The 17,820-nt window shown below is 42.0% G+C and overlaps 1 protein-coding gene across 1 annotated transcript in view; it reads right to left on the bottom strand.

Moving 5' to 3' along the window:
* ITGBL1 (integrin subunit beta like 1) overlaps nucleotides 1-17,820 on the bottom strand; it is a 247,669-nt gene that overhangs the window by 7,869 nt on the left and 221,980 nt on the right. The window contains exon 8 of the mRNA XM_077807054.1: nucleotides 11,729-11,845. Coding sequence (XP_077663180.1) covers nucleotides 11,729-11,845 — 117 coding nt within the window. The remainder of the gene's footprint in view (nucleotides 1-11,728; nucleotides 11,846-17,820) is intronic.

Raw genomic sequence — 17,820 nt, 5'->3', positions numbered from 1 at the left:
CCCTCCCCTGAGGAGAGCAATGGGCATAGTCTTGTCCTCAGTCCTAGCCCCAGCTGTTAACTCACACTAGCCCCATCAGTACCAGTGACAGGCATCCAAGTGCGAAGTCTGACAGCTGCTGCTTGTGCTACTGCATGACACCTCACACTGTCTTCTTATCACAAAGATGAGGAGCAAATGGCGAGGTGTCACAATGGATTCCTTTCACAGGCGTGGCTGGGCCTGACTGCAGGAGTTAAGGCAAGGCGTCCTAAGGGCAGATGGCATGCAGAAGAGGGTGCGAGGGAGAATAGGAATCCACTAGCGATCCCTCGGGATATATATATCGGAGGTGGCTGATTAAACAGCAGTACAAAGGATACTGGGGAAGAAAAAGAGAGGGACAGAAGAAAGGATAAAAGGCTGGAGAATAGGGAACAGGGAAACAAAATAGGGAGGAAACGGGGACAATGAACGGATGGAAAATGAGGGCCGGTCAATAAAAGAGGACAGGCGAGTGAGGGAAATACACCAGAATATGTGTGAAAACAAGGGAGACGCAAGACTGGGAAGCTTGATTTGTTCAGGGTGGAGGGGGAACAGAGAGAGACAGACAGTTGAATAGAAAACTGAGAGCACAAGCCAGAAAGGGAAAGGAAGCAACAAATGGGAAAACCTGAAAGCAGATAGATGATGACAAAGGACAAAAGAAATGGAAAATATGCAAAGAAGCAAGAAATGATACAAAGCTGAAAGCTTAGTACATTATACTGAATATATTCACATTTCGAGACTTCCCTGCCTTTGCATAGCAGGGAATACATTGGATTCCCTGACTTTGCATAGCAGGGAATACATTTTCAGTGTTTTGAAGATGGACTCTGTACATTGTAAGCAAGGATTATAACATAACTATTATAAGGGCAGAGGCAATGAAAAGGAAGGGGGTTAGGGCTGATTGTGTTGGTGGGCTGGGCAGAGGGGAACTAGAATGAGGATCATTCTGGCAGAGTGTGGGGCTGTGGGAAAAGGAGGGACATACCAACACATTTATGCTGCTAATTTGGGCACAGCTCCCAAGGCAACGATGCAGCTTAACATAATAAATCTTGAAGTAGCATGGGAGGCAGACACAAAGGAGATACAAACCAGGTAAAATGGAATTCCTCAGCACTTCAGTGATATCCAGCTACTGTATTAATTGATGTTTTTGAGCTGTTCTTATTCACAGACATGGAGATACTCAGATCTATATTTGAAGTCTAGTGATGTAACAATTGCTAGACCATTCATTGATTATTTCTTCATTTTGGATCCTAATAAGAGTAAAACATTAAATGCTCAATACCTACATGCTTCATGGGATGGTGGGTATGCATGTCTATCTCTGCACTCGCCTTCACAAATATCGGTTGTCTATATACATTTAACATGTATATAAAGCACTACATATTGGTAAACCATAAATAATAAGCAGTCCTGTAACATTTTAGCTTCCATTTTAAGTTGGGTAACAATGAGATTTGTGTTAAATACCATAGAAGGCTAAGGATGGCAGCCATCTGTACTTTCCCATATACTGCTATAGTTTAGATTGCATAAGGATATGGGTAAAAATATATGATTTTCTATATTTTCTCATCATGGCCAAGTTTCTCCAAGGGTATTTTGCCTCTTTCACTTTGTTTTCTTTTGTAAAATATGGATTAAATCTTTAAAATATTTCATATATTGAAGAACTGACTATTCAATACATTGAATAGGACTCGCATACTGGAAAATTATTTTTAGAGGTGCAAATACTTGTACTCCTGCAAGCACAAGTGAGTGAGTGTGTGATTCACACTGATCTCAATGCCCTCTCTGTGGTTTAAAGAAAGCAGATAATGACCACATCTGCAAAATTACTGCACAAATCCAATTAAAAGTATTGTAACTTTTGGTTTGGTTTAGAAAGATTTTTTGTTGTTTTTTAATGGGACTTGTGCAATAATTTTGCTGATGGGGCCATTCTCTGCCTTCTACATACCCGACAGGATCCTGAAGTGGAAAGCTCTCTTTCTTAAGAAGTTTACTTCACCATTTATAGCTGCTTTCAGATTGCCACATGTTAATCATTAGCGGTGGGAGAAAGGACAATGCTATCTTGGTGGAGCAGTGAGAACACAAGGGGTACTACTCATCACATTGGCTTTCATGATACTAGCCTCTGTCTTTTTCCCCAAAAGGTATCCTTTGGCATACAGCAGCTCCTCAAATTTCTACATTAACTTCAGATTCATGCAGCCATGCAAGCCTTCAAATATCAGTGAAGGAGCGAGCTGTCTTCATGCTGCAGCTTTAACATCACAGGATAGTTACACTTGAGTTCTGGAGGTCTCCATACACCCACTGTTAAGTTTTGGGGTTTTTTTTAAATCTCTTGTTACTATTTGGGGGAGAGGATCCACAGTTTAAACTCATATTTATTCATGAAATACAAGGAGTTCCCGGTGTGATTTACTAGCACTGCAGAGTGGTCAACCTTGTGCCCAGGAGCCTCCTAGAGTTTCAAGGCACAGTCTGCATTGCTGGACCATCTCTTGACACTGGCTGCACTGCCTCCTCCAGCGCAGGCTACACCAAAACATAAGCCCTGAGACCAATTCTAGCTGCATCAGAGAAACCGACTAAAGTATGAGATAAGAATAAAGGATATGACATGCCCACGGCATCTGTTTCACTGCTGGTGCTTACCAACTTCCATGTCAAAACACTACTTTGATGTGCCATGATCACTGCAAACAGCTGAGACTCCATCAAAGCAATTTGGTTGGTTGAAAAGATCAGGCCTATCAATGTATTCTGCTGTTTTTGATAGTCCAAGAGTTGGTCCATTGTTGTTGATGCTACCAGTGCTGGGGTAACCAAAGAACTAGGTTGGGAGTTGAGGGTAAGGTTGACTCCAAAATGGGAGGCCAATGGTCTCACTTGACTCAAAGCTAAATACCACATTACCATAGGCAATGCCCTATTTGAAGTACAGACCACTGAGCATCACTCAAATAGCATTATGGGGCTACACAGCCTTGGTGAGGGCTGGCAATACAGTGCCAATATATTGCGTCCAGCTCAATTCTCAGGTGTAGAGGCACTGCTTTGAGTTGTCTATTCCATCTGACCCATGCCATCACCAATGGCACAGATGAAGTGGGATCTCAACCATGTTTTTTCCTAGACCAGTTTGTGAGGATGTCCAAGACAGCTCAAGTTGTACCAATTGGTAGTACAAAGAGAAGCCAGGAGGGCTTTTAGATGCTTCCTCCAGAAGTTGATTTGCTGAGACATCTGTAAGCAAAGCTCTGAGTGGAGCCAGTCCTGGTCCCTTATGAAGAACAGGAGGCAATACTGGAGTTAGGACTACTGTCTCATCATATACTGCTTTACTGTTGTTATTATTAATAAACACTGCTTGCCCCCAATCCTGAAAGATAGCATAAAGTACAGGATAATCATCAATCTACCCAGGTGGGCCAGCCAATGCTGATCATGCTGCATCCGTGAGCTGAAAAAAAAATATAATAAGTAATAGGGGCAGAAGAGCACTAGTGTTCTGCTGCAACTGGAGAGCCAGTCATGATCCAGGATACCTCCATCCTCAGACAGGACCTGAACATTAGAGAACTGCTCCTAGAATGCAGCTTACATATATCAGGAAAGTTGTCATTAGCCATCCTCTTCTGGGAACAGCATGTTGCGCCTTTGTGCCAGGGCATAGAGCCTAGAATGGGAGTCTGTATCTATTAAAAGAGCGCTGCGGAATCCATGACAGGTCCTATTACAACTTCTGTCTGAATGAACGCATCATGGCTCTATTCCTGGTACTGTGATGATGGACTGCTGAATTTTAAGTGTCTCATTTTAATCATGCAGAAACATGGTAATAGGGTCTCAGTTATGTATACCCTCATTTATCACATCCTTCCCCTTATGTCTACCTACCGACACATGGGCAGCTGGTCTGGAAAGCAAGCTATTAATCAATCTGTGCTGGTCAGAGAACACTAGTGACAATGTTTATTCAAATCACTTTGATATTTCAGGATTAGATGCTTGCTGAAATGAGAAATGTGAATGACAATCTGAGTCTCCCTTCCTCATGCTCAGAAGCACTCAGCTCTCACTTGAACAGATTCTGTTCAGTCACAGGGTTTAGCTTTCCATTCTCTGCAGCTGGAGCGCTATGATTATTCTTTCCACATTATCACATGTCCCCTGAGAGTGATTGCCTAGGTTATGGTATTGCCTAGGTCAACAGAGCAATGGAGAGAAGAAGAAAAGCCAGGGGATAAGGAGCTCAGCAAGACATCCCAGCAACAACTGTCAGTGAAACTGACGGAGATGCAAGATTAAACAGAGGAGGAACAAACGAAGAGAAAAGAGACTGGCTTGTGAGTTGCCAGCACAAAGATGATGGTTGACATTTTGTGAGTGCATAAGGGCACTTAGGGACATGACGCAGGTGAAGAGAATGAGGTTGAAGGTACGGCCCTATATGATCCCCTAGAGTGGGACTGTTGGGGAATAGAATTCATCAAAAGAGATCAGAAAAATAGTAAGAGAATCAAGCCAAAAAATAGTCCAACGAAGTGTCAAGGGAGGATATGATGTCAAGGAGGGTGAAGTGATAAATGGCAGTGGAGAGGGCAAGAAGGATATGAATGGAATAAGTTCCCTGAGGTGTGACCTGGAAGAAGTTACTTGAAACTTTGTGGGCAGCAGTTTCAGTGGAGTGGAGGAGGTGAAAGCCAGTCTGGAGGATGAAGGAGGAGGAGGGGCATCAGTTGGAAATGGCTCATTATATGAGTTTAAAGGGGAAGGGGAAGAGGGACCTAGTGTAGAGACAGCTGGGGTCAAGGGTTGGCTTTTTGAGGATGAGGAAAATGAAAGCATTCTTGTACTTAGAATAGGGGAGATTAAAGAGGAGGGGGAGTGAGTGATGAAGGGACCAAAAAGGTTGGCAGGTGGGAGGAGATGGGGACAAAGGCACAGATGGAGAGATTACTCTGAGTTCTCATTTTCTCTCTTTAAGTGACAGGTGAATAAAGAAAAAGGTGCTGAGAATGGGGAGGAGGGAGGCCACAGTGGTCTGGGATGATCTTGAAGAATTTGGAGAGATCCTGAAAAGGGAGGGAGGAGACCACAGGAAGGGGAAAGGTTTGAAGAAGGGAATTAAAATCACAAATAAGCAATTTGCTTTGTTAGCCTGGTCTCAGTGTACTTCACATGGGAGGCAGTGGAGCAGTGAATGTAAAGAAACATTTGTAGTGAAAGAAATCTGTGGAGTCCTCAGAGGTGATCAGTGGCACGGGACCAGAAATGGGGGAAGCCAATGTTGGAAGTGAGTGGAGAGGAGGGAGCGGGAGTGAACCCATGGCTTTAAATGAAGACAAACATCTGCAACATGTGTTGCCTAAGGAACAAACATAATATAACAATATTAGCATACACCTGCCACTGATAAATTATGGTATGAAGTTGAGGTTGTCCTGTCCAGCAACACCTTTGGGATTCAGGGTGTCAGCACACTATCACTCCTAGAAATTATGTTTGGGAGTTGGTATGAGACTCCAACTATTTTCCTCAGAGAGCTCTGTAGCCTTCTCCATAGATTGGCTACACAACTCTAAACACCTCCTTCAGAATGCACCAATATTGCCGTGACTGATGGTCAGGACGGGTGAGACTCTGACTGGCAGAGATATGGGTTGGCACAGACACAAGATAGACTAAGTTCCACTCTTTTATTTACAAGGATGTAAATTACTGAACAGTGATATTAGAGGTCAAGAGCAGAACAGCTGCAGTACAGGATTTCCAGGACTCCAGTAGAACAGCCAGACTCAAATTCTTAGCCAAATGCTTTGTCTCAAAACACTGTCCCAGCTGATCTGTAACTCCTTTGCAAACACACTGCATTATTTACCATGACTGTGGGCTTGTCTTCACTGCAAAGTTAACTTGAGTCATAATTTAAGTGTTGACTCTGACTCAATTCCAGTCCAGTCCCTCAACTAGAGCATTTTGATGCTTTAAACTCAAGTTGGCTAAAATGTGTTCACTGGTAACATGCCCACTCTACAATACTGCTAGTCCTCCAGCGTCTTCCCACAATTCCTCCCATATGCCAAGAAGGACTGACAAGTTTTCCCACAATTCACTGGAAAGGAATCAGAGTGTCTCTGCTTACTGCAGCACAAAACCCCCTGGGATATGCCCCCAGACGCCATAGCGACACCGATGAGGGAGTGCAGCAGCAGTGAGGATGCAGTAATTTGGATAGTGCATTTCAGTGTGGCTGTTCACACCCACATTAGGCTCACTGGGTATTCAGACCAGGGTACCACTCATCCAGGCTAACTCCGCAGGAAAGACATACCCATATACAAGTGAGTACAGTGCTAGTATGGACACAACAGCTTGAATATTATTATTTCACCGTGTGGTTGAGGTGTAACTCACGTGTAGATAATGCCAGTTAACTCTGCCGTGAAGACATATGGTTGTCACTCAAAATCTCCACTCCAGCCACCTGATCTAGATGTCAACCAAAAACAATCCTGGACTGCAGCTGCTGTGTCTGTACAAGTGACTTGCACAAAAGGAAACCATTTGCAACACAAGAGAGTTCCCCGTATAAGTTATTGTATTGCTAAAGAATCTCTGCCTTTGAGGCAATGGGTGACTACAGCCTCTGAGGAGAGAGACAGCATGGTCCTCTAAATCCCCCTTTTAAATATTCTATTAACTCAGCTCACAAAAAGAGATAGGTGGGCCTGTAATGGACACCTCTCTGCCACATCTCATAAAGGAGACAGTAATAAATCAATTAATTTTGGCTACTGTTTATTTTTTTGAATCCACACAGCCAGCTTGTCCAAGAGTTCACTCGCATTCACAGTTATCCAAACAAGTTCTCCTATGGCTTCATTGGCACCAGAAGCCACCTCCTCCTGGCAAGCATTTGGTTTCCCGGAAAGGGTCATTTTCCACTAGCTCAAGCTGTGTCTGCACTACTTTATATTTGGCTCTCCAGATGATGTGGCCAAAAAAATGCTAGACAAGGTTGAACTTTTGAAGGGGGAGGGCAATAACAGAGCTCATCAGCTAATGGGCCGTGGGGCTGCGCATAGAGTTTCTGCAGAGAATTTCTTCTATAAAATCAAACCAGAGTAGGTGAACTCAAACAGTGCCCATTCTGGTAAACACACATTTGTATGTCTTATTAAAAATATGCCATGAATATGTATTATTCTAATATTAATATACATTAATATCCAATTTATATTATTTAAAAATTAATATAAATTCTTCAGTCAAAGTTAGATTATAATTAGGATATAAATAATATGGTATATTTCACTGGTTCATTAACACTCAGGCTGAGGGCCTGTAAAGAAAATACAAGGGGAACAAGGAAAAGATTAATGAATCCAGGGCTACCCAGGAATTTAGTTGTCACCATACAGACTTAGGTCTGGTCTACACACAGTTGTTGTGCCAGTATAATTATTTCAGACAGGGTATTTTGTTTGTTATTTAATCACAATAGTTACAGCTGTACAGCCCCCTAGTGTGGATGTAGTTATATTGGTGCCTTATGCTAGGATAGTTTAGTCTCTTCCCACACAGGACTAAGCTATACTGACATAAACTCATACCAGCATAACTGCATCTGGCCTAGGGGTGTTGTTCTGCTCTAACTGTTCCAGTATAGTTAAAGTGTTTTATGTTTAGACAAGCCCTTAAAGCAGGAAGTAGTGACAGAGCTCGTGTCCATCTGCTCCAGAAATACAGCCCCCAACCATTTGAACCCCTGATAGCAGACACTTGAGCATGTCTGACAATCCAAACAGCAGAAGGAACTGCATGTAAACCATTAGCCAGCACACTGCAAGAGGGAAGGACAAAACCAAGGGAAATGTTGAATTTCAATCAAGGCCGTCCCTAGCTATTTTGGTGCCCTACGCAGCCCTCCTGCGGGGGGCTGTGTGGGGCCCCAAGCTTCCGCGGGGGGATGGCCACTTCCTGCGGGAAGTGGAGTGATGCGGCCCCAACCTGCTAACCCCCCCTGGCTCCCAGCCGCGTGCTGGGGCGTGGTTCCCCCCTCTCCCCAAGCCTGGGAGCGGAGCAGGCTGGGACCGGGTCACTCCACTTCCCACACGAAGTGGCCAGCCCCCATCCCCCACAGTGGCCGGGGGTGGGGCCTGGGGCTCCAGGCTGCTCTGCTCCCCTGGCTCCCAGGCTTGGGGGGAAAGCGCCCCTCAGCACTTGCCGGCTATGCAGCTGGGAGCCAGGGGAGTGGAGCAAGCTGGGGCCGGGTCACTCCACTTACCACATGGTGAGTGCAGGGTCGGGCCTGGCTGCAATCTTCAGGGGAGTGGGGGCGGGAAAGGAGCGGGGGCCTGGGGAAGAGCTGGAGCAGGGGCTGGAGCAGCTGTGCAAGGCACCGGGAAATGTGGTGCCCCACATTTCCTGGTGCCCTACGGTGCTCTGTGCTTTGCATATGGGTAGGGACGGCCTTGATTTCAATAGTAACTTACCACATGAAAGCTTATGCTCTAATAAATTGGTTAGTCTCTAAGGTGCCACAAGTCCTCCTTTTCTTTTTGCGGATACAGACTAACACGGCTGCTACTCTGAATCCTACTATTAAGTCATGGCCAATAAGACAGCTGTGGCAGACCCCCACTTTGCCATCTCCTTCCAGCCTTTCACTGGTGTATTGCTGGTTCCCAGAATCCTACTGATCCCTCTGCTGAAATTAAGTGTTATTCTGCCCCTTCTAGGACATGTCAGGTCTCTCATTCCAGAAATGATCAAACTTGACCCAGAGACTCTTCATTCTCAGAGAAGGAATAAGATAAAAGAAAAATAAAGAAGTATAAGCAGAAAGAGCTAAATGTGGCTGGTGAAGTCTAAAAAAGGAAACTTGAACTTCATCCGATGAAGTGAGCTGTAGCTCACGAAAGCTCATGCTCAAATAAATTGGTTAGTCTCTAAGGTGCCACAAGTACTCCTTTTCTTTTTGCGAATACAGACTAACATGGCTGTTACTCTGAAACTTGAACTCACATAGTGGCTAACAAGGAAAACAGAACTATTGCAGACTAGGAAACCAGGCTCAAGGAGAGTACAAATGCATTACACTTGATTTTGTTGGTAAGGTTCTAACCAAGTACTTTCAGATAAACTTATAGGACAATCCTCTACGCACTGAATGCTGCTACAGAATCCCAGCTAAGAGCAGTTCAGAGAATTCAGAGAAGGCTTTTGGCACTTGGATTGTTTCACTGATATAAAAATTATATTAAGAGCAGCAGAAACTAGAAAAAGCTTATTTTAGACAGAAAATAACATTTTCTTATTCTTTAGATCTTGGTCTGGCCACCCATGTCCGGAGAAGAGAAATTTCTGTAATTACAAAACAATGTATTGGAGGGTGCGAATGTAGTTGTATCATTTCTCAGTACACTCCCAGTGACCCGTAACAGTAAATCTTATTCATTTGGGGACAAAATGTTAATGATTAAGTTACCAGTTCAAATAAAACCAGAAAAGTTGAGCTAAGATTTGGATTCAACTTTATATTGGGTTTGTACTTTCATAAGCTTTTGTATTCTTACCTGTTTTTCTTTAAGTCAAAATAAGTCAAAACATGGATTATTTAATGAATGGATTAATCTTTGGCACTCCCATTACATAGAACTGTTTAGACCAAAGGGAAAATGAGGATTTGTTTGGATAATAGTACAGATTTAATGTAATCCCTTGCACAACGAGAATGGTCAGGTGACTCTGTCCAATTACTATTCTTCTTTCATCATATGAGTATTAATGAGAGAGTTCTCCATTAATTAATGAGAGAGTTGTCCAGTCAAAGATAAAAGTTAATATGGTAGCTGTGTTAGCTGTAAGGAGGAGTATTGATAATGTTTGTCTATGAATTCTGAGGGCATTCAATTTACTTAGTATTATCACCAAGACACTGGCTGATTATGAAGAATAGACAGGGTATTCTAATCATCAGAAGATGCTTAGTTTTGTTTTTGATATATATATATTGAATTCAATAAGACTGACCTTTTCCGTTCTCTTAACTGCTGCTTTCTTGTTTCTTTCACAAACAGGTGACATTCAAATTACTTCTTTTTGATGCATATTGTATTGAGTGGCTACTTAATTTAAATAACTCCTGTTTAGGCTATTTTATTTAATTGATTTATTTATTTTTACTGACAACCAGATTTTCACTACAATTTTGTCAAATAACTACTTTCTGTAGATCAGCACCTTCACACCAATATTTTCTATCACCCCCAACCCCCATACATTTTTGTATATAATTTTTATGCATGAAAATAAGAAAGCTATGTCCTAAAATGTGTCTGTGTTCATACTAATCACTATTAAAACCAGAGTCATTTCAGAAAAATCAGTCAAATAGAATAGCAACCTTTAGAGCAACATTATCACAATTTCTTTTAAAATATTGTCTCTCTCTCTCAAATGAATTTGAAGAACTGCATAATACTATTCTCCATGACAGAAAAATAAATCAATGACAGAGTTTCCATATAGCTGACATAAGAATAAATAATGTATCTGTAGCTATGATATAGCACGAAATCTGCAGTGTGCTTAGATTCTGTAAGATTTAGGAAATAAATTCCGATTCCTTGCTGTTGCTGATAATTTGAGTCTTTTCTATTAATGATAATGATCTATAGTACCTTTCATCCCCAAAAATCCCCAAGTCCCTTCCTGTACACCAATGATCACTTTATACACCACTGAAGGAACTTTGGTGGGCATGTGTGTGAACTGTTAATGATGCACAACAACACTACACATTACAAAACTATTTAGGGGCACACATGATGAGTTCAGCTTATGCAGGGAAAGTGAAGTAGGCAGGTGGTAGAATGTACTTGCCATCAGCTGCATTTAACACTTTCACTCTTATGAAGAACGCTATTGGATCTTTAATTTATTTATGAAATGACCAAAAGTGATCAGTAGAGACACTATTTTTCATGTCTAATTTAAAAGATACCTTCTTCGGGAAAATGGCTCTTAATGCTGTGCTGGGCCATTGGGTCAATATTGATTGGGAGAAGAGCACTGCTTCTTGAATCAGGTCCCTGGTCTAAATATCAGCCCAATCTAATGCCGGTTACTTTGTGAGAGCTCGTGGGGCCATTGAATATGGTGGGATTGCTGTAGGTGTACCAGATGATACTAAAACACAATGGTCATTGAATATCAGCTGTTAAAGCCATTTCACACATTGCTGAGCATTGCTAACTTAAAAATACAAAAAAGGAAAATGTGATACCATTGGTAAATCTTCAATCAAAGTCAAAAAGTGAAAATAAGATAATTTCCTCCATAGTTTTCCTTTAAATATCTGCACAGATTTCTGATACATTTTGATGATATCTATGTAAGAACGTCAGCACTGTGTAAAATATTATTGGGCACATGTGAGCTGCCTCACTGTTAAAGACAGACATTTTGATATATTTAATTAAAATATTCAGTTCAGAGGCTTGTGGGATTGTTGTTGTTTCTTCTTTTTAAGATATAGATGTACTACAATCTACTGCTGCGGATAGTTTCCATTAATGTTCTTTTGTAACAAAATCCGGGGAAACAGGGAAAGCCACAAATTCATACAGAATTATTGCTTATTGAAATGAATACATACCCCCACAGACATTGCCATCCATATCTTCACACTGTCGATCATCACATTCACAGGTTTTACCATGAACTCTGTTATCTCCTGGAGGGAAACAAGTGCACTGGCCACATTCACAATTCCCTGTAAGAAAACACAGTTGTTAGGGTCACAGCATCATCAAGATTTAACAGATTTAACAGAATGTTCTGCTCCTACAAAAACATAAAGCCCAAGTCGGTCTATGTCAGCTGAAGTGTAAACACTTGTAAGAAAGAAAAACTATTGAAAACAAAATAATGTCATGTTGCTGGTGGGAATGGCATTAATTTTCTTTATTATTATATTCTGGTCAGTATTCATGGCAATTTTATCACATGATAGCCCCTACCTTTACATAGCTGAACTATGGTATATGTTTCCTTATGTAATTAACTCTTCAAACTAATTTAAAACATTTGGTATGTGTGGTATGAACACCAGATGTGGATGCGATTAAAATGAAATCATCTAGAAAAGTAATTTACAGAGTGGCCCAGGAAAGCTTTCTAGCATGGGATACTAGTAGCATAACTCGAACACTTTGGTACAAATTCCAAATAATAGGAAAGTAAAGAATTAATGCTCCTATGACCTATCCTCTTTCTTAAATGGAGGTGAGTCTGCACCTGCAGATCTGGATTTGAAGGACACAGCAGGGTGAAATGCAACCTCTGCAATATTCTTCCAGCCTCACCAGTCCTCTCTATACTGGGACTCCATAAAGTTAGAAGGGATAATGGAGCCAGCCATGCTCCAACAGATGCTCTCCCCAATAACCTCATGAGTACTGACTGAGGCAGGGGCCTCTGGAAATATAGTATGTGACCATGTAAGAAAAGACTATCATAATGGATGGGATCTCCTAACGGATTTGATTTTGAAATCTCGACTTGACCAGTTTTTCCACTCTTAAAAAAACAAACTCATAAAACATAATTGCCAGGCAACCTTAATCCTGGCATTTCCTAATTTTTCAGTGCTTGACTTTACAACCTTAATGTTCATCTAATGTAGTATTTTGTATGCAATAACACTGTAGGGTGCTACAAATGTATATATCTAGGAATAATGCAATGCAATTGAGAATTTACATTAAATGTCAGGAAAAGGGTGCTAATGGCAAAAATTATTAGGATGTGCAAGACATTTAGAATTTAACCAGAGAAAGCACTAGTCTGAATCAAAGCTAATCCCATTTTCAAAAGTGCCTTAGGCACTTAGACTAAGTCTCCTTGAAAAATCATTGTTGAATTTGAGACACAGTCTCCTAAATCACTCAGGGTATGTCTATATAGCATTATGGAGTCAGGAGGAGTGAGTAACCCAGCTCAAGATGACAGACTTGAGCTAGCAGGGCTCACACTAGTGCTCTACAAATAGCTGTATAGACAGCACTTTGAAGTTGAAGACAGACCCTCCCACCCCCCTACCCCTAGGCTTCAGAGCCTGAGCCACAACTTCCAAGCACTGTCTATAGAGCTGTTTTTAAAGTACTAGCATGAGCTCTGCTAGCCCACTCTCTCAGCTTGGGCTGGGAGGGTCACACCTGCTGTCTCCAAAATGCTGTGTAGACATAATAAAAGTACCTTACGGAAATTTTACCAAAAGCTATTTTGAACTCTTCAAGGTTAAGAGTTGATTCAAATATGTATTGCTGTGATTTTGAAATGTTTTAAAAGGTACATTTTAAAAAAAATCTTTTTATTGTGGTGACAAATAAGAATCTTACACAAATTAACTCATGCATTTTTTTTCCTTTTACAAATAGTTCCAGAATCTTGTCATATAATGTAACTCCTTTCTACCTTTTTGACTACATTAGTAAAAATGGCGCTGTGTTGCTAGAGCAGTGACTTGATTTTAATTTTTAGTTTACATTTCAAAGAACCGGAATGATCGTTGGATCTGAGGTTTTGAATGTTTTCTTTTTCTGCTCAACCGGGGTGTACTCAAGTGACCTCCAGAAATTTTCACGTTTATAAACAAACAAATACATAAATAATCCTCAAGACAGCCAATTCCTCAGATAGACAGACCAAAGGAAAGACAGATGACTAGCACGCTGAGGAGGACTAAATTTCAGGTCACCACATAAAAGATGCCTCCCCAGAAAAATCAGCAGAGAGCATTTTCAGAACCCAGAGTGAGGTAATCCGAGCCAGAGTACTAATTTATCAAATGCACCTGCACAGAAATAACAGCAGGCACACTCTCTATGACCTCACTCTCTTACTTCTTATTGTGATAACCATACATGCAGTACAAATTCAATCGTTTGAGAGTAATTAGAGGCTCACATGAAACCAAAAAGAGATCAGCACTTTACTTACATACTCTTTCTTTGACTTGAATACTAGGTTTACCATACCAACCTGATTATGGAGGAAAAGCTACTACCAAATACATCCTAAACTCTCTTTAAAATTCCAGGGCATATAGAAACAATTAAACACTTGAGGACTATAATAGTCTGCACCTTTTCACCCAGGAAAGCACGCACTACACCTTGTCAGGCTGAAGAGAAACAACTTGACTCCAGACGTTTAATATCAAGTGGCTTCCCTTGCCTCTTGTTATACAGGGGTGGCCAAAGTTTTTTGAGCTGTACAAAGAAAAGGAGTACTTGTGGCACCTTAGAGACTAACCAATTTATTTCAGCATAAGCTTTCGTGAGCTACAGCTCACTTCATCGGATGCATACTGTGGAAAGTGTAGAAGATCCTTTTATACACACAAAGCATGAAAAAATACCTCCCCCCACCTCAATCTCCTGCTGTTAATAGCTTATCTAAAGTGACCACTCTCCTTACAATGTGTATGATAATCAAGGTGGGCCATTTCCAGCACAAATCCAGGGTTTAACAAGAATGTTTGGGGGGGCGGATAGGAAAAAACAAGGGGAAATAGGTTACCTTGCATAATGACTTAGCCACTCCCAGTCTCTATTCAAGCCTAAGTTAATTGTATCCAATTTGCAAATGAATTCCAATTCAACAGTCTCTCGCTGGAGTCTGGATTTGAAGTTTTTTTGTTGTAATATCGCAACTTTCATGTCTGTAATCGCATGACCAGAGAGGTTGAAGTGTTCTCCGACTGGTTTATGAATGTTATAATTCTTGACATCTGATTTGTGTCCATTTATTCTTTTACGTAGAGACTGTCCAGTTTGACCAATGTACATGGCAGAGGGGCATTGCTGGCACATGATGGCATATATCACATTGGTGGATGTGCAGGTGAACGAGCCTCTGACAGTGTGGCTGATGTTATTAGGCCCTGTGATGGTGTCCCCTGAATAGATATGTGGGCACAGTTGGCAACGGGCTTTGTTGCAAGGATAGGTTCCTGGGTTAGTGGTTCTGTTGTGTGGTATGTGGTTGCTGGTGAGTATTCGCTTCAGGTTGGGGGGCTGTCTGTAGGCAAGGACTGGCCTCTCTCCCAAGATTTGTGAGAGTGTTGGGTCATCCTTCAGGATAGGTTGTTGATCCTTAATAATGCGTTGGAGGGGTTTTAGTTGGGGGCTGAAGGTGACGGCTAGTGGCGTTCTGTTATTTTCTTTGTTAGGCCTGTCCTGTAGTAGGTGACTTCTGGGAATTCTTCTGGCTCTATCAGTCTGTTTCTTCACTTCCGCAGGTGGGTATTGTAGTTGTAAGAATGCTTGATCGAGATCTTGTAGGTGTTTGTCTCTGTCTGAGGGGTTGGAGCAAATGCGGTTGTACCGCAGAGCTTGGCTGTAGACAATGGATCGTGTGGTGTGGTCAGGGTGAAAGCTGGAGGCATGTAGGTAGGAACAGCGGTCAGTAGGTTTCCGGTATAGGGTGGTGTTTATGTGACCATCGTTTATTAGCACTGTAGTGTCCAGGAAGTGGATCTCTTGTGTGGACTGGACCAGGCTGAGGTTGATGGTGGGATGGAAATTGTTGAAATCATGGTGGAATTCCTCAAGGGCTTCTTTTCCATGGGTCCAGATGATGAAGATGTCATCAATATAGCGCAAGCAGAGTAGGGGCGTTAGGGGACAAGAGCTGAGGAAGCATTGTTCTAAGTCAGCCATAAAAATGTTGGCATACTGTGGGGCCATGCGGGTACCCATAGCAGTGCCGCTGATTTGAAGGTATACATTGTCCCCAAATGTAAAATAGTTATGGGTAAGGACAAAGTCCAGCCACCAGGTTAGCCATGACATTGTCGGGGATAGTGTTCTTGACGGCTTGTAGTCCATCTTTGTGTGGAATGTTGGTGTAGAGGGCTTCTGCATCCATAGTGGCTAGGATGGTGTTATCAGGAAGATCACCGATGGATTGTAGTTTCCTCAGGAAGTCAGTGGTTTCTCGAAGGTAGCTGGGAGTGCTGGTAGCGTAGGGCCTGAGTCTATATAGCCAGACAATCCTGCTGTCAGGGTGCCAATGCCTGAGATGATGGGGCGCCCAGGATTTCCAGGTTTATGGATCTTGGGTAGTAGATAGAATATCCCAGGTCGGGGTTCCAGGGGTGTGTCTGTGCGGATTTGATCTTGTGCTTTTTCAGGGAGTTTCTTGAGCAAATGCTGTAGTTTCTTTTGGTAACTCTCAGTGGGATCAGAGGGTAATGGCTTGTAGAAAGTGGTGTTGGAGAGCTGCCGAGTAGCCCCTTGTTCATAATCTGACCTATTCATGATGACAACAGCACCTCCTTTGTCAGCGTTTTTTATTATGATGTGAGATTCAGGAATACCAGGATAATTACACAGGCATATTTACCTGCTTAGGAGCCTAATATTTCCAAGCACTGACAGTCAGTCATTCTTTTTGTTATTTCTATACAATCCTGCTTTCCTCACTCAGACAAAACTCCCACTGTAATCAATACGAGTTTTACCTGAGGAAGTACTAGCTGAAAACTGAATAAGGACTTCCAATATTTAGCCCTTTCAATTTTACTCACCACTTACTATACACACTTTTTCATTTCCTATTGTCCAGCCAGTGCTTGTAAAAAGAATAACTAAAGTGAGTAGTGCCCAGTGTGATATTAAATCTGCCCCCTCATGCAATTCGCTGTGACCATTAGCATCATGAATTTGAAGCAATTTTTAGCTGCCTGCAGAAGGTAATTGAACCTTCTTTTCGTACAGGCAATTTTGATTTCAAAACAGTGTGCTAGAACTACGTAATTTGTAGAAAAACAGATTTCTGCCCTTTTATTGCCTGCAAAAACACCAGAAAGGTTCAGAACATAGAGCAACAAGGTAAAAGTGAACAGTAAATAAAAGAAATTTGTCTTCCTTCAGAAATATCTCCTTTCCCTTTCCATAGGGAGCACACATTTTTTCTGTGCATTTTATTGTGAATTCAGGCATTTTATAAAAGAACAAGAAGCGAAATGATTAATTTGGCTTTATCTAAAGCATTTGAAGCCAAACGGCAAAATTAGCTTCTGGCCCAAGCCGCGCTTGTGGTGGAATCATACCATGCTATGGGGAGGAATAGTACGTTAAGGATGGTGTAAAATAGGAGATGGTCCCTTGAAGAGGGGTCATATCTTTAAGATAAAGCAGCATTCTACCTCTTGGTACGGCCAGCTCACTCTACCGGCTAGTGTGTGAGTAGGACCACAGCCCCAGCTCCTTGCCATCACTGGAGCACTGTTCACCCCAGGGTTTACCAAAGGAGAAGACCCTGTAAGTGCTGGGACAGCAATCGTGACAGGACGTTGTGAAGGTATTGCCAGTGGCTAGGCTCCTTCCATACTCCCTCCCTGAACAGATCTGCAAGATAAAGCCTGTCTCAATTTAGCACCTAGCATTTGCTCTCAGCAGGGCTAAAGATTGCTTCCACATAGACAAGTCCTGAGGTTTCTTATCAGCTTTTACTCCACTGTTTTGTCCACTTTCATGATTTTAAAGCCATTGCAGTGCTAGCAGGTGGTCCTAACTCCCAGATAACAAGTAAATTTCTAGCTTTTATGGTTTTAGGGCTTGGCTACACTTCTGCATTAGAACGCATTAAAGGACCCCAGGCGCACTAGCTCACTACCCTACCTGTCCACACTGGCAAGGCATATAGAGTGCTCTGACTCCGCAGCTAGAGTGCTCCTGG

This window comes from Eretmochelys imbricata, chromosome 1, assembly GCF_965152235.1.
Source record: "Eretmochelys imbricata isolate rEreImb1 chromosome 1, rEreImb1.hap1, whole genome shotgun sequence".
NCBI lineage: Eukaryota > Metazoa > Chordata > Testudines > Cheloniidae > Eretmochelys > Eretmochelys imbricata.
The sequence above is the reverse complement of the archived record's forward strand: the minus strand, read 5'-3'. Positions and strand labels throughout refer to the sequence as shown.